General features: G+C 36.8%; 3 protein-coding genes, 1 non-coding gene and 2 pseudogenes across 5 annotated transcripts; 4 read left to right on the top strand and 2 right to left on the bottom strand.

The window, feature by feature from the left end:
* Positions 1 to 9935: 9935 nt before the first annotated feature.
* On the top strand, positions 9936 to 10040 carry LOC147924962 (small nucleolar RNA R71). The gene has a single exon (XR_015587937.1). It is a non-coding gene; the product is annotated as a small nucleolar RNA R71 (small nucleolar RNA).
* A 2525-nt stretch (positions 10041 to 12565) lies between these two features.
* Positions 12566 to 14497, bottom strand: LOC104760062 (uncharacterized). Its single transcript, XM_087497018.1, is given in 5 exon segments — positions 12566 to 12716; positions 12749 to 13078; positions 13157 to 13238; positions 13241 to 13394; positions 14417 to 14497. Coding segments are annotated over 5 exon segments (798 nt in total).
* Positions 14498 to 14884: 387 nt separating this feature from the next.
* Positions 14885 to 15481, bottom strand: LOC147924961 (uncharacterized; annotated as a pseudogene).
* Positions 15482 to 16348: 867 nt separating this feature from the next.
* LOC147924960 (uncharacterized) lies at positions 16349 to 17279 on the top strand. Its single transcript, XM_087497017.1, has 3 exons — positions 16349 to 16553; positions 16636 to 17153; positions 17229 to 17279. The coding sequence occupies exons 1-3, from the start codon at positions 16349 to 16351 to the stop codon at positions 17277 to 17279; spliced, it is 774 nt and encodes a 257-aa protein (XP_087353143.1).
* Positions 17280 to 18464: 1185 nt separating this feature from the next.
* Positions 18465 to 20416, top strand: LOC147924959 (uncharacterized; annotated as a pseudogene). Its single transcript, XR_015586155.1, has 4 exons — positions 18465 to 18769; positions 18844 to 19011; positions 19102 to 19516; positions 19659 to 20416. The product of XR_015586155.1 is annotated as an uncharacterized LOC147924959 (transcript).
* Positions 20417 to 23390: 2974 nt separating this feature from the next.
* On the top strand, positions 23391 to 24033 carry LOC147924958 (uncharacterized). The gene is made up of 2 exons (XM_087493853.1): positions 23391 to 23652; positions 23753 to 24033. The coding sequence occupies exons 1-2, from the start codon at positions 23404 to 23406 to the stop codon at positions 23954 to 23956; spliced, it is 453 nt and encodes a 150-aa protein (XP_087349979.1). The 5' UTR covers positions 23391 to 23403; the 3' UTR covers positions 23957 to 24033.
* Positions 24034 to 27521: the final 3488 nt, after the last annotated feature.

Below are 27521 nucleotides of genomic sequence, written 5' to 3'. Positions count from 1 at the left end.
TCTTCTTTGTCTCCTTCATCTGGTTCACCTTCTGTGTCTCGCACATTGACACACCAAGTCTTCTTGAGCTTCCATGGAGCCGACGTCCGCAATAACCTTCTCACTCACATTTTGAGGGAGTTTCAAAGAAAGGGAATCACACCGTTCATTGACAATGAGATAGAGAGAGGAGTCTCTATTGGTATCGAGCTTTTACGCGCTATAAAACATGCCAGGATCACGGTTGTCATATTCTCGAGGAACTACGCTTCTTCAAGCTGGTGTCTAAACGAATTGGTGGAGGTTATGAAGTATAAAGATGAGTTGAATCAAGAAGTAATGACCATTTATCATCAAGTGAAACCAGCAGATGTGAGGCATCAGAGGGGAGAATTTGGGAAGGCCTTCGAAAAAACTTGTGCTGCAAAATCAGAAGAGGTGAGGCGGCTATGGAGAAAAGCTTTGACGGAAGCCGCAAATATAAAGGGGGACTGGGTGGAATCTGAAAAATGGTATGTCATATTTTCTTATATATATGGAATAATAATTGCAATCTAAGTATGGACATTGTCTTTATAATTAATTGATCAATACTATTCATGTTTAGGACAAGTGAAACTAATATGGTCGCTACAATTGCCATAGATGTGTTGCGTAAGCTGCAGTTAAGACAGCCTAGGGATTTTGATGACTACATCGGCCTTCAAGTTCATGTTACAAGCATATACTCGTTGTTAAACTTACAAACGAGTGAAGTAAGGATGATAGGGATTTGGAGTTCATCAGCCTAGAGTTTTACTTAACGAATTGTCTCCTCAGTTTCAACTAAGTGCACATTTAGGGGATATAAAGAGACGACATTTGACTCTTCATGATGTGTATGATGCAAAGGTTGAGTTACAGAGGGAATTGTTTTGTGAACTACTCAAGGATAAGAATATTGATATTCTTTCATTTACGTGTTGCAAAAGAAAGGTTTCAGGACAAGAAGGTGCTCGTCGTTCTTGATGATGTGAATGAGTTATGGCAACTACAGGCGACCGTGCATTATCCTGGGTGGTTTGGTAGTGGAAGTCGGATTATCATTACTATTGAAGATAGAAGAGTTTTGGAGAAACATGGGATCCAAGATGAAGATATATACAAGGTGAATTATCCACATACTGATGACGCTCTTCAGATATTCTGCATGTATGCCTTTGATCAGAATTACCCATATCATGGTTTTGAGGATCTTGCTAAGGAAGCTACCGAGTTTGCGAGTGATCTCCCTTTGGCACTACAGGTAATGGGCTCCCATTTCAAGAAAATGTCCAAGGAGATGTGGAGAATGGAACTTGCAAATCTAAAGAAGACTAGCCTTCACAAAGATATTTTGAACATTTTGAAATCCAGCTATGAGGCCTTAAGTTTAGAAGAAAAATATTTATTCAGTGACATAGCTTGCTTTTTCAATGGTCAAATGATAAATAGAGTGGAAGAAGTTATTGGAGATGGCTTTAGTCGAAGGCTTAGAGTTTTAGAGGAGAAATCTCTCATATATACATATAACGTAAAGATAGGAATGCATACATTGCTAGCAAAACTGGTAAGGGAAGAGCTAGAGGGATGTACAGTTTTGGTGGATGCTCAGAAATTTGCAATGCACTCCCATACAATACAGTAAGTCATGACATATCACCAACCATTTTGTTACGCTAAATAATCATTTGATGACTAAACAACTTTACTTGTTAAGTAAGGAATTGTTTTCTTTCATATTTTTTTTTTACAGGACGCTCTAGCTATTAGAGGCATAAATTTCAATCTATCTGAGATCAAACACAAACTAGAAATAGATGAGCAAGCTTTTGAAATGATGCTTAGTCTCGAATACTTAAAAATCTATGACGAGAAGTTTGTTGCGCCAAAGCTGCATTTACCACAAGGTCTCAAGTTTCTACCCTACAAAATTAAATTACTACACTGGGACAGCTTTCCCATGAAAGTTATGCCTTCTAAGTTTCAACCTGAGTTTCTTGTTAAACTTGTCATGGTGGATAGCAAACTTGAGAAATTGTGGGAAGGAGATCAGGTAACTAGTTAATTTTCTTTCTCCCTTTAACTTTTGAATTCATCATCTCGTAGTTTTCACTTAAAACACATTCATCGTATATTCTCTCTATCTGGTGCCACTACATTTTTATGTTTATATGCTCTTTACTTGCTTCTTTGGTAATTGAAATCTTACATATATGGTAATGTGTAGTCTTGAGTAGTAAATGCGTATATGATTTTCACACAACATTTGACTAACACGGCAACAAACAATTTATGTCTTTATTCAACTGCATGTACAGCGGCTTGGAAGTCTCAGGGAGATCAACCTGTTGTACTCCAAGAACCTAAAAGAAATCCCTAATCTCTCCAATGCCACAAGTCTAAAGCGATTGAACCTAGGTTTTTGCACAAGTCTTGTGGAGATCCCCTCATGTATTGGGAATGCCACCAATCTAGAGATGATTAACCTCGCTCTTTGTTCGAGTTTGGTGACGCTCCCCTCCTCTATTGGGAAACTTGATAAGTTAAAGAAATTGGCAATGGTGGAATGCTCAAATCTGGAGGCTTTTCCGACCAACATAAACCTGAATTCTCTTTCTGATCTTACTTTTACCTCCTCAAAGTTGAAGAGGTTTCCAGAAATTTCCACAAACATTAGTAAAATTATTATTTCTGCTACAGAGATAGAAGAGGTTCCTTCGTCAGTCATGTATTTGTCCCTTCTTCGGAAGCTAGATATGAATTCTTGCAAAAGTCTCAAGGAGTTCCCACCTGTTCCTAACAGCATCGAAGAATTGGATTTGAGTTTTACAGAAATAGAAGAAGTTCCTCCATTTATCCAGAATCTCTCATGTCTCACTACGCTAAAGATGGTGGGATGCAACAACCTAAAGGTACTACCAACCAACATCAACTTAGAATCTCTCTCTAGACTTGACCTCAACAAATTCAAAGGATTGCAAACGTTTCCAAATATTTCTAAAAGCATTGAATATCTCAATCTAAGTGATACTGCTATAGAAGAAGTGCCTTTATCCATCTGGTCTTGGTTTCGTCTTCTTGAACTGAGAATGAATGATTGCAAAAGCCATGAGGTGCTCCCACATTTTCCTGATAGTGTCCAAGAATTTGAGTTGAGCTGCAAGGAACAATTCCCTCAACTATCACAACTTCACCTCAATGGGTGCAAGAATCTCGTATCACTGCCCCAACTTCCGGATTCTCTCTCTATCCTTAATGCAGCTAACTGCGATTCGCTCGAAAGAATACTAGGATCTTTTGAACATCCAAAGATCAGTCTCAACTTTTCCAACTGTTTCAACCTAAGTCAAGAAGCTAGAGAACTCATCGAGATATTGGATTGCAAGTTTAAGCTTTTCCCTGGTAAAAAAGTTCCTGCATATTTTGATCACCAAGAAACAGGGGATTTTCTAATCATCACTTTAGATCAAAGTCAAAGACCTTTTTTTTTTTTTTTAGATTTAAGGCTTGTCTTTTGCTGCTTCACTGAACCTATCTTGTGGACGACTTTGATGTCAAGAAGCCAAGGAGCTGTCCTGTTGCATCTTTTACATTCAAAATGGCCATATTATTGGTTCTGAATTGCTCGAGTAAGATATACCAGATCTGCTTGGATCTAGGGAGCATCTGTACATCTTTGAATCTTCCATCTCTCTGAACTTTCCTAAAACAGATGTGAGCTTCATCGAGCTTGAGTTTGATTTCAAGATCACTGGTAAGTACTGGGGAATACAAAGATGTGGTGTACACATGGAACACCCTGGTGTTTGTGATGACCAATGAATAGAGAAATTGGTAACGAATACGAGGAATCTGCAAATATTCAAGAAGGCAAGATCTGATGCTAGAATTTATGTTGTTGTTTGTTGATTGTATGATTGATCTTCCATCTTTATGAGCTAAATATTTCCCTGTTTCAACTTCATGTGAACCTTTGTATCCTCAGAACACCATTGGCTTTGGAACATCACATAGTGACATTGTAAAAAGAAATGAACTGATTATATTGGCTTATTTCTTTGTTTGATACAAAAATATATACTCTGTAAAACCTGGGAATGTGCTTGATACTAAGATTTTTGTGTATCCTAGCAAGTTCAATTAACCTTATGTAGTTGTAGTACTTAAGGTGTCAATCCAAATGGGATGATGCTAGTCACTCAAGATGCAATCAAGATTTCACAAGTCAAGCCAATTCAAAGAGAGTGTTCTTATCTAACAATCCTAGAATGATCATAATGCAAAACGGAAATGTGTTCTAGGACTAGAAACGAGAATGTATGACAAGAAGCGAAAATGAATGAAAACAGAAACGAGTCTAAACACGAACAAAACCCCAAGATAAGAAACAGTCTCAGGAATGCAATAAAAATCAGGAAGAAAGAAGTCTTAAGGATGGGAGTAATTGATGTCGGTGGAGTCTCCTAGTCTACAAAGTGTTTAACATGGCACAAACAAACTATCCTTAGACAATGAACATCACGACTTAGCTAATCCTATCTCTTGGCAGAAGATACTCATACTCCTAGCTCTCGCTAGAGAAACATGGTTATGCAGGCATGACGAACCAGTTCATTCACGTCAACAAACATCCTAGACAACTAATCTCTTAGGCTAGGAACGTAAGTCTCTGGCACTAGTTGGTCAGACATTTCATCAAACACCTTTTGGGTGCGGAAGTGTCTAAGACCTAATTCCAATTGATTAGAGAGAAACTAGTATTTCTAACTCTAGTCTAGAAGGGTTTCATACAAATCAAGCTTAAACACCCTACATACTAAGATCCTCCACCTAATCTATCCCATCCTCAAGAACTATCACACTACGCAGATCCGAAAGTCATCATCAAGAAAGCAAACCCAGAAAACATTGAATCAAGCATAGTGAGATAGATAAAAATGAGAACAACAACTTTGTAGAAGAAATCAAGTTCATAAACTGAATAAACTCGGAGATGTCGGATTACAAGTCTTAGAACGTTTTTTGGTGGCTAGGTCAAACCTCAACGAAAAGAACTAAAAAAAAGATAAAAGGTGAGATCTCCCCAGCCAAGACTTAACAAAACGTATTTATAGTAAACACATATAAATCCCTAAAACTTAACACGACAAGGTGAAGAGTCGGTTTGGGAATCTCCTGAAGCGTGTAAGACGGAACGTTTTCCTGACATGTGCGAACGAGTCGGTGTGCGTCCAGTCCTCGATTGGTATATGAAAGTGGCTCAAATGGTGTGAGTGAAAGTGGCTCAAGCATGGTCGGTGAAAGTGGCTCGAGCGTGGTCGGTGAAAGTGGCTCGAGCGTGGTCGGTGAAAGTGGCTCGAGCTGGGTTTATACGCATCCACTAAAACAATGATAACTCTTGAACCACACCTCCGATTGGGTTGAAATAAACGGCATTGGAAAGATGACTCAATTATATACAACTTTGGAGAAGACGTCGAAAGCTAAATCCCACTTGAGTGGAACGACTCGAACAGAGTGGCTTGATCGAGCGGATGAGACTGGCTCGAGAGACAGTTCCGGGAGTGTTGTGAGTTTTGCTCGAGAGAGGGTGCCAAGACTATTGTGAGATTGGATCGAGAGAGGGTGCCGAGAGTGTTGTGAGATTGGATTGAGAGAGGGTTCCGGGAGTGTTGTGAGATTGGCTCGAGAAACGGTTCCGGGAGTGTTGTGAGATTGGCTCGATTGGTGCAGCTCGACTGGTGACCTGAGAGTGGCGAGTGAGAGTGGCTCGGTCGGACCTCTGGGGTGTGTGGCAAGTGAGAGTGGCTCGGTCAGACCTCTAGAGTGTGTGGCTCTATCAAATGCGCTTCCAACGTCTCCTAAATACATGAAATATTCCGGAATGCACAATGTATGCAAGAATGATGCAAGAACTACCTAGACATGCAAAGTGTATAGAAAGGACTAGAAAATGATGCAAACCAATGAGTTATCCTAACTAAATGAATGATAAATATATGCTAAGGAGAGACAAAATATAGACATATCAACTCCCCCAAACTTATTCTTTGCTTGCCCTCAAGCAAACAATCAAGAATAAAGTATGGATGAGAGGTGTGAAAGTGGGGTCTTAGAACCTAAAACATGCCAAATAAAATTGTTAGTGTCAAGGTCCTTGTTTTTAGTTCTATGATGCATGGTGAAGGAATTTCATTTGTTTAATCTACACATGCAATCCTATCAATCACCCCCTTTAACATTTATTAACAGAGAACCATGAATCAAGCTATGCAATGTCATTGAACTCATTTGTCTAGGGTGAAGGGTCAAAGATGAAGATGATCTCCTTCTCAAGTGGTTTTGTCAATACAGAATAAGGTTCTCTCACGAAAAGGAGTTGAGCTCAAAAGAAGGCTAAAAGTTGAAACCAACTGATACATACAAGAGCAAGGGTGGTACTTGGATTGACAAAGGTGGTAAAACTGTGAAAGACAATCCAAGTATGTGTATGGTATCCATGAGTTTAACTTCAATGCATAACAAGATAATTGGAAGTCAGTATTAGGTCTAGATAGATAGGGAGTGATGTCAATTCAAAACATGCTTCAATCTTACATTTTCAAGTTCAATCAACATGCATCAAAGAACTAATAACAAGAACCTTGATCCTATCCTATTGAATCCAACATGCTTACAAGCTTACAATCATAATCAACCCGTATGCTAAATGCAACAAACCTTTATGAATAACACTAGACTCAATCCTAATGTGCAAGTTTAAACTACATGAACACTCTATTTTTGTGGAAAATTTTTCAAATTTTTTTGGTTTTTCTATGCAAATAGATGAATGCAGACTCAAACATGATATGATGCAAAAATTTGAAATAAGAATCACAAAAAACAACATCAGATACATCATCTCAAACCATCTCCCAAACTTAAATTACATAGTCTCTTGTGTAAGAAAAATTTGCAGGAGGATTTAAGAATCACAACACAAACAATGCATGAATGAAATGATATATACAAAAGGAGGGTAGGAGTACCTAAGTAGTAGAAGAAGGAGTCGGTGCTCGCCCAAGGTGGAGCGTGATACTGACTTTGTCCTTCGCCTTGGTCCGGATCCGCAGGAGTGTCCTCAGCTGTTTGGTCGACCTGCTGTTCAACCGCTTGCGTGTACACGTTTGGTTGCTTGTCGCACTGCATGTCGTTGACTCTGGACTCACCATGATCCGATACTATCACAACAACCTATGTGGGCTGATAATCCCTGATCTGCTGCTCAACTCTGTGCATGCCCTGATGTGGGCTCGAGCGGGTGTCATGACTAGCTCAAGAGAGGTAGTCGGAACGTGGCTCGGTTGAGGTAGTCGGACCATGGCTTGATTGTGGTAGTTGGACCGTGGCTCGAGAGACGCAGTGAGCTCGAGAGACGCAGTGAGGAACGAGTAAGAGGACATCGGCTCGAGTGTGCGATGAGAGTGGACAAAACTTTCTTTTCTCTGTATCCCCTATCTTTGTTGCCCATACTCCCTTCTGAAGACTCCTGAACACAAGAAAACTAAAAACAAAAATAAAAAACACAAGGATCCTAAAAAAAAAATATTTACAATGATACCTTTGGGACTTACTCCCAAGTGAGCTTGTTTAAAGTTTCTGAGCTTGACTTTGCATACTCTTATGCTTTGGGAGGGTCATAGAGAGGCTCCAAAGACCTCTCTAGAATGTCATATCTAGCCAGATACTCTTTAACATTCTGCTTAGGTTCAACAACAAATGAACTGCTCTTCTTCATTATCCGAAACCTCTTCCTTAATTTCCTTGGAGGAGAACTTCTCATTGTACCTTGGAGCTTCTTGATTTTCCCACTCATATCCTTCACCATAAATGTTAAATCTTTCATTGAATCCCTTAGAATCTTAGTATTTTGGAGGTCATACAAACTGTCAAGCGCGGGAGTACTTGACTCTTGCGGTTGGTGAGGTTTAGGAAGCAGGTCTTGACGCGTAGGGAGGGTGACGATTGTACTCGAGTTGAAGAATGGTCGAGTGAAACTTTGAGTTTTCTCTTTGGTTACCAAAACCTCAGTGTCTGCCTCATTCACACTCTCAAAGATGTCAAACCCCGCTTTCTGATCTTTCTCTTCAATCACGAAGGTCTGCCCATCAATAGTTGGTTTCTTCTTAGAATCCTTGATATCAAACTTCATCTTAAAATTTTTGCCTAGATTGAGATCAGTCATCCCCTTCTTGACATCAATGACTGCTCCAGCTGTAGCTAAGAAAGGTCTTCCCATGATTAGTGGATCTTTAGGTTCTTCATCCATTTCCAGCACCACAAAGTCAGTAGGAATCTCAGCTTGTCCAATTTTGATGGGCAGGTTCTCTAGTAGACCATGAGGCAGTCTAGTTGTCCTATCATCCAATATTAAGCACATGTTGCATGACTTGTATTTGTTGAATCATAGCCTCTAAGTTACAGAGAGTGGCATGAGGCTGACTGAAGCACCAAGGTCACATAGGCACTTTGTGAAGGCCAATGGACCTAGAGAACAAGGCAAGGTAAAAGAATCAGGGTCCTCTAGCTTCTTTGGGATAATCATCTTCTGAGTAACAGCCTTGCATTCATGAATAACTCCACATATGACATGTACTACTCTCTCATCTTCCAGAGCCTTAGCTTGAGCTCCTTTATCTATCTCCTCCTTCTCTTTGGTCCTTTCTTTTACCAAATCAGTTAAAAACTTTTGATATTGAGGCACAAGTGCAAATGCATCAAGCAAATGCATCCTAAGTTTTATCTCCTTGAATTGTTTTTCTAGTAGAGCTTTATACTTCTCAGTGAGCTGCTTCTTAAACCTCACTGGAAATGGTAGAGGTGGCTTGTATGGTGGAGGAATGAATCTCACAGGTTTATCCTTGGGAGCAGCGGGTTGGTTAGTAGCTTGAGGATCAGATTGCTTGGCTGACTCAATTAGATCCTTAAGCACCTCGAAGGGATCCTTTATTTGAACTTCATCTTGAAGAAAATCCTCCCCATCTAAACTCTCATTGTCCTCAGTGAGCCGTACATCTACAGCTTGGGTGGTGATGTCATGGATACTAGCATAGTCCTTGGGGTTTTGAATTGCTTTTCCAGGTAGTTGGCCAGGTGTTGGGGTAGAACTAGAAGTAGTCTTGCCTTCCATATACTTCATCTTGGAGTTAAGAGCTTCAAACTTGACATTCAGATCATTGTATGAACACTCCATTCGCTGACTGAGTTCAGCAAACTTCTTGGCAGTTTCCAGAGAACCGCTAGCTTGAACCTGAAGAAGTTGTTGCATCATTTGCTTCATTTCTTAATTTGGGGCTGGAGTAGGCTGAACTGGTTGAGGGCGGAATCCTGGCGGTGGTCTTGAGGGAGGTTGGTAACCCTGTTGGAACTGTTGCTTTGGAGCGAATCCCAGATTGTAAGGCACAAAAGGTATTTGTTGACCTTGCTGTTGTTGATGAGGCAGGTACACCTGATCTTGTGGATTAGCAACATTGTTACTTCGGTAAGACAAATTGGGGTTCGTCTTGTAGGGGTTGTAACTTTTTTTGTATCCACCATGATTCTAGACATAGCTGATTTCCTCAGTCTGCTCGCCCTCCCCATCTGGAACTTGGAAAGGGTCATCCTCAGATACGAAGTGGACGCTCCTCTGCTGGCTTAGCAAGATACGGTCAAGCTTCTCATTGACATTTTTGAGGTCCTTCTTGTACTTCTCCTCAGACCCAGTGTCACTGCGAACGGTGCGGTCATAGTCCTCATTGTAGTTACCGTCAGACTAAGCGAGATTCTCAACTAGTTGCCATCCTTCATCCACTTCTTTGTTCAGGAAATTTCCGTTAGAGGCAGTGTCAAGCAGCATATGGATTTTTGGAAGTACACCACGGTATATAGTGCTCAGCAGTGACTCGTTGCTGAACCCATGGTGAGGAAACTGGCTCTGGTAACCCTTGAAACGCTCCCAGGCTTCAGAATGATTCTGAGCTCTTCTGATTAAAACCAAAAATGTCATTCTTTAGACGTGCAGTTCTAGCATTGGAGAAGAACTTCGCCAAGAATGCTTTCTTGCAGTCATCCCAAGTGGTGATATAGCCTTTGGGAATGTTTTTCTCCCATTGATGAGCTTTATCTCCTAGGGAGAATGGGAAGAGTCGCAACTTGAAACCATCCTCACTCACTCCATTAATCTTGTTGAAGACAGCACAAACGGTCAAACTCGTCGAGGTGATCGAGTGGATCCTCCATAGGCAACACGTGAAACTTGTTCCCTTAGATCATGGAGATCAGACCACTTTTGATCTCGAAGTTGTTGTTCTGCACAGCGGGAGGGACGATTCCAGCACGCTGAGTATGAGTGTTTGGTGCATCCCCAACACCAATGTTTCGCGGTCTCGGATTTGGTCCATTAGGAGCGTCCATAGTGAGGGGTGTGTGATGATCGGCGAGAAGACGAGCTGGGCGTGGTCTTTGTAGCTCATTGATGTCGTCAATAGCAGGAAGGAGATTCTGAGTTCCTCTAGATCTGGTGTGCATGCAAGGTTGCAATCAACAGGATCCTGAGATGCAAAATAAACAAGTAGACAACCAAAACAAGTTAGTACTCAGAATGATAAGTGTAACAGAACTTGCAAAACTTGAAATCTCAAATGTAGCAAAATGAATCATAAATGGCAACGACGCCAAATTGATACTAAGATTTTTGTGTATCCTAGCAGGTTCAATTAACCTTATGTAGTTGTAGTACTTAAGGTGTCAATCCAAATGGGATGATGCTAGTCACTCAAGATGCAATCAAGATTTCACAAGTCAATTCAAAGAGAGTGTTTTTATCTAACAATCCTAGAATGATCAGAATGCAAAACGGAAATGTGTTCTAGGACCAGAAACGAGAATGTATGACAAGAAGAAAAAATGAATGAAAACATAAACGAGTCTAAACACAGACAAAACCACAAGATAAGAAACAGTGTCAGGAATGCAATAAAAATCAGGAAGAAAGAAGTCCTAAGGATGAGAGTAATTGATGTCGGTGGAGTCTCCTAGTCTACAGATTGTTTAACATGACACAAACAAACTATCCCTATACAATGAACATCACGACTTAGCTAATCCAATCTCTTGGCAGAAGCTACTCATACTCAACACTTCCAAACCTAGCTCTTGCTAGAGAAACATGGTTAAACAGGCATGACGAACCAGTTTATTCACGTCAACAAACATCCTAGACAACTAATCTCTTAGGCTAGGAACGTAAGTGTCTAGCACTAGTTGGTCAGACATTTCATCAAACACCTTTTGGGTGTGGAAGTGTCGAAGACCTAATTCCAATTGATTAGAGAGAAACTAGTATTTCTAACTCTAGTCCAGAAGGGTTTCATACAAATCAAGCTTAAACACCCTGCATACTAAGATGATCCACCTAATTTATCCCATCCTCAAGAACTATCACACTACTCAGATCCGAAAGTCATCATCAAGAAAGCAAACCCAGAAAACATTGAATCAAGCATAGTGAGATAGATAAAAATGAGAAGAACAAATTTGTAGAATAAATCAAGTGCAAACACTGAATAAACTCGGAGATGTCGGATTACAAGTCTCAGAACGTTTTTTGGTGGCTAGGTCAAACCTCAACGAAAAGAACTAAAAAAAAGATATAAGATGAGATCTCCCCAGCCAAGACTTAACAAAACGTATTTATAGTAAAAACATGTAAATCCCTAAAACTTAAAACGACAAGGTGAAGAGTCGGTTTGGTAATCTCCTGAAGCGTGTAAGACGGAACGTCTTCCTGACATGTGCGAAAGAGTCGGTGTGCGTCCAGTCCCTCGATTGGTATATGAAAGTGGCTCGAATGGTGTGAGTGAAAGTGGCTCAAGCGTGGTCGGTGAAAGTGGCTCGAGCGTGGTCAGTGAAAGTGGCTCGAGAGAGGGTGCCGAGAGTGTTGTGAGATTGGCTCGAGAGAGGGTGCCGAGAGTGTTGTGAGATTGGATTGAGAGAGGGTTCCGGGAGTATTGTGAGATTGGCTCGAGAAACGGTTCCGGGAGTGTTGTGAGATTGGCTCGATTGGTGCAGCTCGATTGGTGACCTGAGATTGGCTCGGTCGGACCTCTGGAGAGCGTGGCGAGTGAGAGTGGCTCGGTCGGACCTCTGGGGTGTGTGGTGAGTGAGAGTGGCTCGGTTGGACCTATGGAGTGCGTGGCTCGATCAGATGCGCTTCCAACGTCTCCTAAATACCTGAAATACTCTGAAAATGCACAATGTATGCAATAATGATGCAAGAACTAGCTAGACATGCAAAGTGTATAGAAAGAACTAGAAAATGATGCAAACCAATGAGTTATCCTAACTAAATGAATGATAAATATATGCTAAGAAGAGAAAAAATATAGACATATCACTGCTCAATCTGCGAGACCAAAACCCATTCGGTATAAATTACAATAAATCAACCCATAAAAAATAAAACGTTATAAACAAGTATAGGTGTATGGAAGGATATAGGTTTTGATCAAAAATGATTTGTGGTGAAAATGGCTTGTTTGGGTTAGTCATGAGTGTCGTGTAGGTTTCTTCTCAGAGACATAGGGAAATGTTGGCCACGAAGACGCGGTTGATCACGGCTGATCAGATTAGCCCATAAATTCGCAAGTGGTAGCAAGTAATGCTTTTCGTCCCACTTAACCATCTTGATTCCTGTTTCACAGATCCGTGTGAAACAAACATTCATATTATTATGTCGGTATTTAGGCCAAAGATGTAGCACGCGGGTGATGTAGCTGAGGTGTGAAGCATGAAAGCGTCAACTTCATCTATATACTTAATTGATTTTAGAAGTTGATTGGCAAGATCATCACGGTCAAGGCCTTGATGGATGAACTTACTTAGCAGACCTTCTACTAGTCCAGAGCTCAACCACAACTTTACACAATCGTCCAGAACAGCCAACACATTGGATGACGTTGGATCTAATAAAATCAATGGTTTATATAATCTTGTTGAGGGTCAAAATTTTTTTACTACTCTATAAATTTCTCCCACCGAGAGAGCATAACTCTTCTTGATCACGCAATACGAATAAGTCAAGATTAATGAAATACTCTCAAATGCAAGAAGATTGATGTGCTAACGGTTGGAACCTTGAGGTTTAGATAGAATTTCTTCTTGAACATCATTTTGAATCACCTACTTCCAAATGGATGCAGCATGTTGCAATTTTTAGCACATGTCAAAGCAATTACAAACCATGTTGAAGCGTATTTCGAATGTTGCTCGGGTGAACCCATGTTTATGATCTTCAGGGCCAACGTGGTAACATTAGCCTTTTTTTTGTTCTGAGTATTGAAATACGCCCATAGAGTGCTTCCAACTAAGGCCTAAATTTGAGGTCACAAACCCCTAAATATGGTATTATTGTCACATGCATTGCAGATAAATATATTTATCCACACAATCACATTTCATTACTATTATATCTTCTTATATGTACGGATTGTTTTATTGAATGACAGTAAACAATTTAGAACCAAATAAAATAACGTTAAAAAAAAGATAAAATGGGTTGATGATGTTGTAACGTGATGATCATACCTTATTGATGGGAGCAAAATGCCTCTGATGAAGTCCATCCCCCTTCACTCGGAGTTAGCAGCACTGATTTGAGCTATGGAGAGTATTCTTGTTGGTGGGATTGCTTGCCAAAGTTTCGAGACGGATTGTGGAGAATTACTTGCGATGGTGCAAGATCCAGAAGACTGGCCGGCGTTCTCTAACCTACTAGCTAATTTGCAACGACTTCGGTCCTCCTTCCCACTTTTTACCCTGTCGATGATCCCTTGTTCTTCGAATCTAAAGGCACATTACCTCGCTCGGTCGTCAAGAATTTTAATCGTAGAAACGTCCTCTATAAACTCTTTTCCTCCAGTTTGGATTACCAATCTTGGAGTTTCTTTTTAATTAATGTGTGATTGATAAAAAAAAAAAGATGAAACATATTTGTCTCATGAATTTTTATGTATAAAACTTCTACCACTATATATATATTTTTAATCTATTTTAGCTGTATTTTTTAAGTACTTTTAGGATTAAGAAAGTTTTACACGTTTTAAAACAAAATAGATCAAAAAGGAAAAAAATATGTTTCAGAACATTTTCAAAACACCATAAGTATGAACTTTTTTTAAGAACTTCTTGTACACCAATAAAGATATATTGGACTCTATAGAAAGCTAAAAGAGTAAAGATTCACATTGAAGTGGAGATAAGAAAATTTGATCAGCCAATTATTTTCTACACCCGATTGAAGGAAGCACTATTGATATCGGTCATAAGGCGTGTGATCGATAGGAAGCCACTTTATAAGACTGGTCACAACAAAGGACCGATGTGTAGCCTTCACCAGGAACCGACCGGTCACAAGACCCATAACTAGTTTAGAAGCTCTCACCGTGGCACTCATCAAAACGATGAGTTTTGCCATAAAAAATTTTTTTTTTGCGAGAAAGTAAAAAATAACTTACATATATGTCGTAGATACTCACAAAACTAAATGTAAATATTTACTTTGCTAGCCAAAAAAACAAGAAGAAAGAAAGGGATAAGGTATATCTTTTTTTTAAAAAAATTGTTTCTACATTTTCAGTTAATTTTGAACATGGATACTGCTCAAATGGAGAGTATTATTCTAGATCAAACAACAAAACATTTATCAGAAAAAGTAAATTTTGAACTTATATTATTTTGGTTTTAAAAAGAAGTTGTCTCCTTTAAAAGAACTTTACTTGATTTAAGTTTCGAAATGTATTGTAATACTATTAAATATAATATATGAGATGTTAGTAAATTAATAACATTTATTAAGATTTAATTAGAGAAAAATATTTGTCAAATTCTTTGTATCCCATTTATACATAAACTTAAAAGTTCCAGCTGCATTATTTTGTATATATATTCTATTTTTTTTTGCGCTTGCCAGAAACATATGTTAGGCTTCCTACCCCCTCATACATCATGCATAATTTTGTTTTCGCAATAAATGCATTAAAATTTGCATGTGCATTAAAATTTGCATGTTGCTCATAATCAGGTCCCTGAAAAAATATGATAAAAATGATATGTATTCAAATTAGCTACATAGATATAGAACACAAAAAATATTGTAGAAATATTAGAGACAAGAATAATATGAAATAAATAAAACTTTAAAATTAATTACCTTCCATAAATTGCATCATATCAAAGTTCTTGGAAAAACAATGAATTTAATTATCCAATAGTTATTGGAGGGAAGAAAATTAAATTTGGTAGCTTCATCTTGACCCTGTCTACAATTGATCAGAAGTTTTTCGTTATACTCAAGACAATTCAAAATTTCGATGTTAAAATATCTAAATATAATAATAAACTCTATTTTTTGGGTGGAGATAAAAAATAAGAAGAGGAAACATATTAAAAAATTTCTCATCTTTGTTATCTTATTTTCATCTCCTTACATGAATATGTATATATATAGACTTTTCACATACACATGTATGTACAATATAGCAATAAATAAATGCCATATTTGTTAATATATTTATTTTTATCATTGACTGTTCTTTCATACTCTTTCAGTTTCATATTCAGTTTTATTACTTAAAATTTGTCTTATATAACTAGACTAATATATTTCTCAAATTTTTTCGGCCAACCGTCTTAAAACAATTACATAGTTAAACCCCACGTTTGACTTTAAACTATGAAAATTTGATGATAGACTATCTAAGTGATTGTTGGTACAGTACTAGTAAAGGTAAAATACAAAAGGAATATCATGTAACTAATTGTAGAATCAGTAACAATTCTTTCAAAAGTATACATGTTTTGCTCTTATGATTTATGAGAATAGAGTACTGATAGTCGGATAAAAGTAGGCTTACGGACCGAGAGAACAGCGTGGTTGTGGGATATACAATTTTCTCGATTTTTGAGCTGTATTTTGTCTAATTGTTTACGCATAAGTATTTATTTTATTGATCGTTGTGAGTAAAAAAAAAATGAGAAAATTGAAAATAAATGATCACTAAAAAAAAGTTTATCCATATACATCTTTATTTTAATTATTTTAAAATTATCATTTTTAGAGGTTGATTAAGCATGTTGAGTTAGAGTTACTAAAGATTGAGCATCGAAAATGTGTTAGACACATTTATGGTAACTAAAGAAGAATCATCCAAATAAGAAGCGACTGAAGAAACTCTTCTGGGATCTAGTTTGGTGCTACAATAGCAAAGATTATGAAGAGAACTTGGAGAGGATCCATGCATACGATAGTAAAGTGTATGAAGATGTTATGAAGACTAAACCAAAGACATGGTGTAGGGCCTTCCACAAGATTGGTAGCTACTGTGAGGATGTTGAAAACAACTCTGTCGAGTCCTTCAACTGTACAATTAAGAAGGCAAGAGAGAAGCCATTTGTGGCCATGTTGGAGGCTGTTCGAAGGCTTGCAATGGTTCAGATTGCTAAGAGGTCTGCACTTTCTCATTCACACGAAGGTTAGTAACATTACACTTCTTCTATCTTTCATTTATTTTGTATTGAATTCGAAAGTTTAATGTGTATTCATGTATTTGTCAGGGATATGCACTCCATATGTGAAATGTTTCTTGGCTGAAGAGCATAAGGCAGCTTCTCTGTGCTTTGTACATCCCAGCACAAATGGAGCTTATGAAGTTTACCTGGGATATGAGAAACACATAGTCAATTTAAATGAAAGGACTTGTACCTGCATGAAGTTTCAGATATGTGGAATCCCCTGCGAACATGCTTATGGACTGATACTCAAGAAGACATTGGAAGCTGAAGACTACGTGTGTGAATGGTCCCGAACTTTTAAGTGGAAGGAAAATTACACGGAGGGGATTGTTCCACAAAGAGGTCCACGCTATTGGCCTTGCACTGGAGGTGAAAGTGTGCATCCACCACCAAGGCCGGATGATGAAAAGGTAGACAAGAAGAGGAAGAAAGGTCTTCATGAGTCACCTACCAAGAAGAAACCAAAACAAAAGAAGAGAATCATGCATTGTGGGATATGTGGTGCAACTGATCATAATTGTAGGTACCACCAGAAGAAGAATAAGAAGAATACAACACAGGTTAGTTATACTTTCTAATGTGATGGTTGTTCTTTGTTTCACTCATTTGATTTTGATATTTGATTAAATTTGTAGGGTGGAACTCAAGTGGAATCTACTCAAGGTTGTCTTACTCAAGAGAAGTAATTGATGGATGATTGTGGAGGATTAGCAGAAGGCAAAGTGTTTTTTTTTTTTTTGGTATTATGACCTGTTTCATAACATATGTTGTTCTGCCTTAGTATGGTCTATGTGTCTTTTGAACCTTATTATTAATCCTTGATGTTCTACTCTTTTGAACAAATTTGTATGGTCTCTTTTGAACAATTTTAACATCTCTTCTTTTGAATTATTTTGTCTCATAAAAAACCAAATATGACATCATATTAGCTTAACATTGAACCTTAACAACTTAACAATGTCATCATATTAGCTTAACTAGACCAAAGATGATCATAGAACCAAATACTAAAACAATTATCATCCTATTCATCCTTGATTTGAATGCAGCTTTTACATCTTCAATCCTCTCAAATATCTCTTTCTCAAGCTCCATTACCATCTTCTTCTTAAGCTCCATTTGCATCTTCTTCTCAACCTTCATTGTCTCTGATATGAACTCTTTCATTGAATCCACCTCATCCAACAAAGCCTCATCGACCCATTTAAAAACGTGATTGTCATTCATAATCTAGACCATTGACAATTGATTTGGTTATCGTTTAGAACCGAGATAATAATAAGCTACACCATAAATGTGATTATCATTACGTTATTTCCAGCTGCATACACACACCGAAGGTATCGTCGATTTGGGTTATGGTCGGATTTGGAAGTTTTGGCCAGAATTGCTTCTCCACACCAACATCTCTTAGGTATACCAACAACTCTTCCTCCTTCGCGGACATTTGTTGAACAGCTCGAAGATCCAGAGATATTGCTCATGATTTTGAGAGAAATAGAGAGAGTTTTCTTTTTCAATTTCGATTTTTAGGGTTCTTATTTGCCAATTTGAGGGTTTTCGTTTTAAAATAGAAGAAAAAAACTCAGGTCGGGTTGTATGTGTTACCCGAGTTCTAAATTGGTTTCACACCGGTTTAACATGGGTTTCTATCGGGTTTTGTACCAAAACCGTGTAAACCCAGTCCGATGGGAAATAAGCAGAGAAGTATGGATTCGGGGGGATATAGACCGAACATATAAGTACGAAGGAGAACTGATAAGATATCAAAGATCGATGAGGAACTGGCAAGATATGATAGTTCCGATGGGGAAATAGTACGTCGGTTCATTTATTTTATTGATCGTTGTGTAAAAAAAAAAGATAGCCCACAGATCGAGACCAACACTATTCACCTGTCTAGTTAAAAAAAAAAAATTAAAAACGCGACTAAAAGAAATTTAGGGAAGACAAGCACGACGGCGATTGCTTCCTCCGATCAGTCATGCCAACTGGCGATTGCTTCCATTGTCATCAGCCAGGTCACTGGGCCAACAACTGTCCTTTTAAAACCACTACGGAGCCCGCCTCCTCCGCTTCCCCGCCGGTCATTCACTGCCCCTGCAACGGCGGACCTTGCAACATTTTTACTTCTAAAACTGGGAAAAACCCAAACAGGAGATTCTACAAATGCCCAGTAAGTCTCTCTGTCTGATCTCTCTCTGTCTCTCTCTCTCTCTCTGTCTCTCTCTGATCTCTGTCTCAACGTAGATCCCAAGCTGTGGATTTTTCAAATGGTGTGATGAAGTGAGTATCATCAAACCGGAGTCAATCTCTGTTCACCCCACTTGCGCTTGTGGCGCTGGACCTTGTACAAGAGTAACATTCATCGATGGACCAAATGCTCAACGTTCTTACTTTGTTTGCTGCCTTAAGAAGGTAAAAAAATAATAACAACGAAACTCTTATCCATTACATATTTGGGAGTTTGATTTGATGTTGTTGTCTCTTCTGATGTTTTTTTGTTAGAATTTTGGGGCTTGTGGATTCTTTCAGTGGGAGGATGATTTTCAAACTCAACCTCAACCTCAACCTGAACAAGTAGGGAATGATGGTTCTCCTTGTCCTACTTTGATTGGACATTCGGGTTTTGACTCTGTGGATGATGTTAGTTTGTTGTTACACGAGACTAGTTTGGATTCTAATGGTAATGTAAAAAGGAGTAGACTTGGAGTGGTGGTTGAAACAGATTTGAATCCAAGTTCATCTAATGAGTCTACTCTTGGAAACAGAGTTGTTGGTAGAACTGCACAGCCTCTGAAAGATAATCTTCTAATGAATGCAGTCCCTATGGGAAAAGAATCAATTCCGGTTTTTGCAGGTTTCAACAATCGCAAACCGGTTTACAATGGCGTATCTGCCTCTGCAGATGGCAGAAACCGAGGTATTTTCTCTGTGTTCTTTACTTGAGTGTACATTTTGGCTGTTACTTCTTTTGGCATTGTTAGCTTTCGCAATATTGGTTAGTTCGGTGGCCTTTTCATTTGTGCGCTTATAGTCTTTTATGGTATTTTGTTTTTTTCTAGGCACTGTCCCTTCATTTGATTTGATTACATTATGTGAAGATGCGGTTCACCTTGAGACGGACGAGCAAGTACTTCCTTCACTTGCCCCTACACACGTTGACCCTCAAGTAGAGTCTTTGCGTAGTGGTCTTTCCGGATTCAACTGTAAATCGAGTTATGCATCGGAGGACAAAACTGGTGTATGTCAGAACACTAGCGATTCAGTTTCGAATGGCAAAACCAATCCTAACCATAAACATCAACCAGAGCATCAATCTTATGAAACCGGAGCCTCGTTTTCAGGTAGCTTCTCCTTGATGGACCTCATTGAGCAATACAACTCAGAAAAGCTCCATTTCAAGAGTGTTTCTTTGAAATATGTTGATGCATTGACTGCCTTTACGGGTTCGTACAAGCAATTAGAGTCACTTCGTGATAGAGCACATAGTCTCAAGAAAGAGCTACGAGATGTAGAGAAACAGGTGAAGTTTTGCGAGGCCGAGACATCTGAATTTGCAATGAGTCTTCGAGAAGTTTCTGGTGAAATGGTGAAATTGCAGAAAAAGATGGTTGAGAAAAAAGACGGCAGGGAAAGTGGCTAAGGAAGAGAGAGTTAACAAGCAAAGGGGTTTCACAGATCCGTAGATAAGAAAATGAAGATGAGGATGGACTTGAATGTTTATATAATATGTACAACTATATCGACTGAAGATGATGTATGGTTCTGTAAAACTTATGTACTATTATTTAGGGCTAAGCATTTTGTTAATTTCGCACAATATTATCCTACTTCTGTAGTCTTTGCTATTTTCGAAGCAATCAAAAATAATTATGTCGTATTCACCCATCAATACAGTAAAATTTGAAGGTTTTTCATCAGTGACACATCAGTTTCTTTTCCTTCCAATTAAAACATTTTATTAATACATTTCATCCTATATTTTTAATACCTCAGTTTTTTTTAATTAAAACAAAAACCAATTTAAAAAAATTATTTTTTTCTGTAGTTTTTTGGACCTAACATGATGCTTAAGTAAGCACCCATAAATACACCTTTTTACATTAATTATTAGTATTTTTATATAATAGTAATTTATTAGTAGTAATTTGATAACATTTTTATAATAGGGAATATAACTCAGTTAGAGAGAGGTGTGTGATGTTCTGTTATAAAATAGTCATATATATGCTTCCAAATCATATGTAAGCTTTTGAAGTTCAAAAACAAATGTTTTATATTATGTTCTAATTTTTTCTCAAATCTTTCATTTAAAAAATAAGAAAATATATATATAGTTGGAATATGTGAATAGTTACGTAAAAAATAGAAAGATGTAAACTTCGATCTTTTCAACTTATGAGGTGAACTTTTAAATCACTAACGAGCACCATTAGTTAGTTAATTAGATATACCATAATTTCTTTTAGACATTAGGGCATCATTAATGGGAGAACTTTTTTTTGTGTTCTTAGATTAAATATATAGTGAAAATAATGTTAGATTAGTTGTTAAGATCATAGGTAAAAAAAATGGGAGAACTAATCATGGTGTTCTTAGAATAAAGATATAGTGAAATAATATTCATAAACATTTTACAAATTATAAAAACTTATAAAATAACATTTAAATTGCTTACTTATATAAAAGCAATTGTATATTTATAAGTTAATATAATATTCATAAACATTTTACAAATTATAAAAACTTATAAAATAACATTTAAATTGCTTACTTATATAAAAGCAATTGTATACTTATAAATTAATATAATATTCTTAAACATTTTACAAATTATAAAAACTTATAAAATAACATTTAAATTGCTTACTTATATAAAAGCAATTGTATACTTATAAATTAATATAATATTCTTAAACATATTACAATTATAAAAACTTATAAATTAACATTTAAATTGCATACTTATATAAAAGCAATTATATACTTATAAATTAATATAATATTCTTAAACATACTACAATTATAAAAACTTATAAATTAACATTTAAATTGCATACTTATATAAAAGCAATTATATACTTATAAATTAATATAATATTCTTAAACATATTACAGTTATAAAAACTTATAAATTAACATTTAAATTGCATACTTATATAAATGAAATATTTTCTTTTTTTCCAAAAAATCTCGTCCAATCACATGAAGTCACGTCAAATAAGAACTGGGCTTAAATCAGTTCTATATAAAGAACTAAAAAAAGTGTTCTAAGCCACTATTCATTATTTTTATAATTTTTTTGGGCTTAGAACACCCTTGGTGTTCTCCCATTAATGATGGCCTTAGAATCACAGTTCTATAATTATAGTCTTATGTTCACAAAACCTAAAAGAAACACAATTTCCATATCACAGTATTGGACCAAAACACTGAGCAAAACCTATTATAGAAAATTCTATGTTTTTAAGTTTTAACAATGGATGAGAATACTGATGAAATTATTGCTTTAATCAATCAATACAATAAAAGTTGTATGTTTTTCACCAGAGCATTACACATCAGCTTTTTTTTTACTCTTACGTGAACAAAACTAAAGAGAGAAACGACGCTCGATTTCTTCTTCTTCGTTGTCTTTTATACTATCTTATTCGGGATTTGGTGGAAGTAAGGATTTATTCAATTTGATTTATCTGATTAAGTGTGACTGAAGATCATTGATATCAAAAATAATATTAATTGGACTGCACATCAATATTGAAGTATACTAAAATTATCTAAAATAAATACAAAACATTGTGTTCGATTGTAAATAAGAAATGATCTCCATCATTATCATCTCTTTTATATTTCTATCATCATTAATATCATATTTCATAAATGTTTTGTATGATAGTATCACATTAGTTTTAAAGCAAAAAATAGCTTAAAATTATGTACCAAAGCATCATGAATTCTATTTGTTCAACAGGCTTTGTAAATGAGAAACAAATCAAGAACTAAGGGTTTGAAATCTCTAAACTTATTTCTTAAGGTAATAAAATTATAAATATATTCAAGAAATAAATTTATGAAATCAAAAACTCAAGTATCCTAAGATGATATAAATTATAATAACAAAAAAAAAATTACTATTAAAATTATCATGAACTTATGAAATTTGATTTCCAACAACATATATTATATTATGAAACCGGATAAAGAACAAAACACAAAAAATATAACTAAAATAAAATAAAAAAATAATCTTACGGCGTAGCGCGGGTACTATTCTAGTGTTCTTAAAATTAAAAGAGAATTACAAGTAATTTTGTTACTTGAGTTATTCCTTTTGACGAAATAATCAATCTCGATCAAGACAGCAATACTTTGAATCAAAACACCGAGAGAAGGAAAATAGAAGAAGAAAGATCCGAGTGATATATATCTTTGGCCTTTGTAGCCCATGTCCGTTAAATATCAACATACACTTCAATTTTGGAAATTCATTTTATTTCATTTGTTAAAACAATTGATTTAAAAATAAAATAAAAATTTGTGATGTGGTTTAATCTTATTGGATATGTGACTTTTGTTTTATATGATAGAAAATGTATTAAATATATAAAATAGAACTTCTATAATCAAATTTAAGTAGTAAAACTAAATATGAAACTGAAAGAATACGAAAGAACAGTCAATGAACAAAATTAAATATATTAACTAATATGACATTTATTTATTGCTATATTGTAGATACATGTGTATGTGAAAAGTGTATATATATATATACATTTCATGTAAGGAGAATAAAATAAAATAATAAAGATGGGGAAAATTCTAATATGTTTTTTCTTCTTATTTTTCTTTTCTATCCAGAAAATAGACTCCATTCTTGTATTTAGGAGATTTAATATTTCAATTTGGAATCGTCTTTCAGGTGACAAAAAACTTATGGTCATTTGTAGACAGGGCAAAGGTAAAGCGACCGACATTGTTTTTCTTCCCTTCAATGTTCAATGGACGATTTACTTCACTGTTTACCCAAGAACTTTGATATGGTGCAACATATGGAAGGTAATTCATTTCAAAGTTTATTTCTTTCACATTCTTCGTGTGTCTAATATTGCTACAATATTTTCTTATGTAAAATACATATCATTTTGTATTTTATCAGGGGCCTGATTATGTGCAACATGCACATTTTAACGCATTTATCGGGAAGGAAAGCTTTATACATGATGTATGTGGAGGTAGAAAGCCTAATGTATGTTTGTGGCAAGCACAAGAAGATGGAGTATATGTACGAAATAATGCAGTCGGAACTTTTAAACTTATGTTTAAATGGGATACAAATAGTTCGACAAATATATTATTCTAATTAAATATATTTTCTGAAGAAATATTATTACTTTACCAATATCTCATATAATAAAATGTATTGAGAGTTTAAACAAAGTGTACCACTAATTATTTACCATATTTTACTTGGTTTTAAACAAAAACTGTCTCCTTTAAAAGAATTTTAATTGTTTTATTTATATTTTACTTGGTTTGTAAACAAAATGCACCACTATCAATAATTACGATGATTGGTAAAATGTGTTGTTGTCTGATAGCTGTAACCTGAACAGCTAAAACTCCTTACCTTATATGGGCTGCACCGCGCTGAATGATATATAATAAGAGTTGGTTATGGCGAGAGCTACTTTCATCGCAACAAATTTTATGGTCTCTTAAGTGCTTACACAGTGTAAATGTGTCATTGTTTGATAGAGAATAAAACTTTAAATTTGACCAGTATTCATGTTGAAAATAAAATAAAAATATAGAAATAAAATAATGACCATTGAAATTTACATTATTTTATTTCTATGTCAACGGACCCCTTGTTGGCTTGTCCACTTCCAAGTCTATGGATATCTTGTCCACTTCCAACCTATGGACCCACCTTTTCTAAATAGGCTTCATACCATTTCATTAGGTCTATAAACCCATAAATATCTGACAGTCGGTTTTCTACGTTCGGAAAACTTTAAAGACGTGTTTACCATCCTAATTATATGACTAAATTACATAAAAAAATTGCTAGGTAATATATGTATTTAATTTAACCAGATACTAGATTTTAATCCGCTGTACACCGTATGCATATAATTTTTATTATTTATTTTTTATTGTATTATTTTGTTAAATATTGGATGTTTTGCAAATAAAAGAGTTACTAAATTTATCGACTATTTGTGTGGCTAAATGTTTATATTAGTTTTTAACCTGTAATACTTCATGACCATTTGTTTGTTATATTTAATTTATTTTGTTTAGTGTTTTAGATTTTATTTTGATTTTTAGTTATTATAACGAAAAATAAGGGATCTAAATACATAGTAAGTCATTTATACACTATGATTAAGTCACATATTTCCTAATGATTTAATTATTTTACACAATCTTAGTTAAATCAACTTAATTTTTATATGTCAAATATTATAATATTAATAGTGTTGACAAATAATAAAATAAGGATTTAATCCGTGTTAGCACAAATTTAATGATATTTTATTAATTCCAACATGTCCTCTTTATAACCCATCTACTATATGTAACATCCGCGAACCAAATAATGGAATTGAGGGATGGGTGTCGACCGACACCAACTTTTTCTGGTTCGACCAGATTGTTTTAATTCGTGATTTTGGGCTGGTTTGGTTTAGTTGGGTTGCCTAAACTGTGTATTTAAAGGAAAAGACGACCCAAGTCGAGGGTTTTCATTTTTGTCGCCGTTCAGTGAGAAAAGAGAGAAAAAGGAGAGAAAGCGTTTGAGAGTGTTTTTGAGAGTTTTTGGGATTGTTCTTGGTGTTTTTGGAGAGATCTGTGGCTGTAGAAGGGAGAGCTGTTGTTGGGAACGAAAGAGAAACTTCTTAAGGTGTTGTTTCCACCGTTTCTCAATCCAATCTTCCTTTAAAAGAGGTTAGTGCTTGACCATGGCTGATCTAAGCCTGAGATCTCTGTTGATTTAGCTGTTCTTTGTTTTTTTTTTGTGTTTTGCTTGCGTGGGTTGGTTGGTTTTATGTTTCCTTAGGTTCCTAAACTTCTGGGAGAGTTTTGGAGCGGATTAGGGATGATTTGGAGCGGAGGTTCGATGTTCGTTTTCGTGCAGATTGTGTCTGCGGAACCAGTTTCGATCCACACCATTTGGTGTCAGTCGATACCATGGATTGATCAGTGTCGGTCGACACCAGTTAGGTGATGGTCAACACCAGTGACATGTTAGTGTCGGTAGCGTCGGTTGACACCATACTTAACGAAGACTTGTTTTCATGGTTTGATGTGTTGTTTGTGTTTGGTTTGTTTGCTTTAATAATAGAATCTCATTAGCTTGTGTGTATAGCCCAGTAGATGGGAGGATGGCCTCATTGAGTGTTTATGACAATACTCATGCATCTCAATTTGTGTTTGTGGTGCAGGTAAAGGCAAAGTGTGATCGTGGAATCAGGACGATGAGGAGGAAGATGTTCTAGAGGCTTGATTGATTGTGGTCTAGCTATTGGTTCGCAGGCGTTACATGATCACTATGGATTTCATGGTGGGATTGCCTGTATCAAGGACGTTTGATGCGACTTGGGTCATTGTGGACCGTTTGACTAAGTCTGCACACTTTCTGGCCATCAAGAAAACTGATGGAGCAACGGTTTTGGCTAGGAAGTATGTGAGAGAGATAGTCAGATTGCATGGTCTGCCTGCTAGTATTGTGTATGATCGAGATTCCAAGTTTACTTCGGTGTTCTAGAGGGCATTTTAGGTAGAGATGGACACAAAGGTGCATATGAGTACAACCTATCATCCTCAGACGGACGGTTAGTCAGAGAGGACGATCCAGACCTTGGAGGAATTATTGAGGATGTGCGTGCTAGATTGTGGTGGTCACTGGGCAAACCATTTGAGCTTGGTTGAGTTTGCTTATAAAAACAGTTACCAGGCTAGCATTGGGAGGGCTCCTTATGAGGCGTTGTACGAGAGGTCATGTCGTACACCATTATGCTGGACTCAGGTGGGGGAGAGGAGCATGTTTGGTGCGTATTTTGTTCAGGAGACCTCGGGGAAGATCCAGGTTCTGAAGCTGAACGTGAAGGAGGCTCAAGATCGACATAGGAGTTATGATGATAAGAGGAGAAAGGATCTTGAGTTTCAGGTGGGTGACAGCGTGTACCTCAAGATGGCCATGTTGTGGGGTTTGAATAGGTCATTGACAGAGACTAAATTGAGTCCGAGGTACATGGGACCGTTCAGGGTGGTTGAGCGGGTGGGACCAGTGGCATACCGGTTGGAGTTGGCTGAGGTTATGCGTGCGTTCCACAAGGTATTTCATGTGTCGATGCTGAGGAAATGTCTTCATGAGGGTGATCGGTTGTTGGGTAAGGTTCCTAAGGATCTTCAGCCCAACATGACCTTGGAGGCGAGACCGTTGAGGGTGCTCGAGAGGAGATTCAAGGAACTTTGGTAGAAGAAGATTCCTTTGATGAGAATCCTATGGGATTGTGATGGTGTAATGAACAGACTTGGGAGCCAAAGCGAGAATGAAGGCAAGGTTTAAAAAGTTGTTTGAGAAGCAAGCCGCGACTTGAGCTTGTCTAGCCGGGTCCCAGTTGTAGTCTGTGGCAGGAGCGGGTATGGAGTACTCCAGCCCATCTCTCTTGATACTTGGTCGCTTAGCGGTGGTTGCTTGTGCAACTATTACTAAGTACCAAGATGAGGTGGTGCTCGGGATGCGGGTTGATGGCTTGGATTGTTGTATTTTATTTTTATGTATTTTTGTTGAGGTTGTAACGATTATGGCATTTTGGGATTAATAAGATGAGTATTTTTCTTTATGTTTGACTATTGTTGTCATCGGCAAAAGAGAAATAGCTCAGGATTCTATTTTTGGGAAGTTTCCATAAACAGAA

Source organism: Camelina sativa, chromosome 17, assembly GCF_030686135.1.
Source record: "Camelina sativa cultivar CO46 ecotype springtype chromosome 17, ASM3068613v1".
Taxonomy (NCBI): domain Eukaryota; kingdom Viridiplantae; phylum Streptophyta; class Magnoliopsida; order Brassicales; family Brassicaceae; genus Camelina; species Camelina sativa.
The sequence above is the reverse complement of the archived record's forward strand: the minus strand, read 5'-3'. Positions and strand labels throughout refer to the sequence as shown.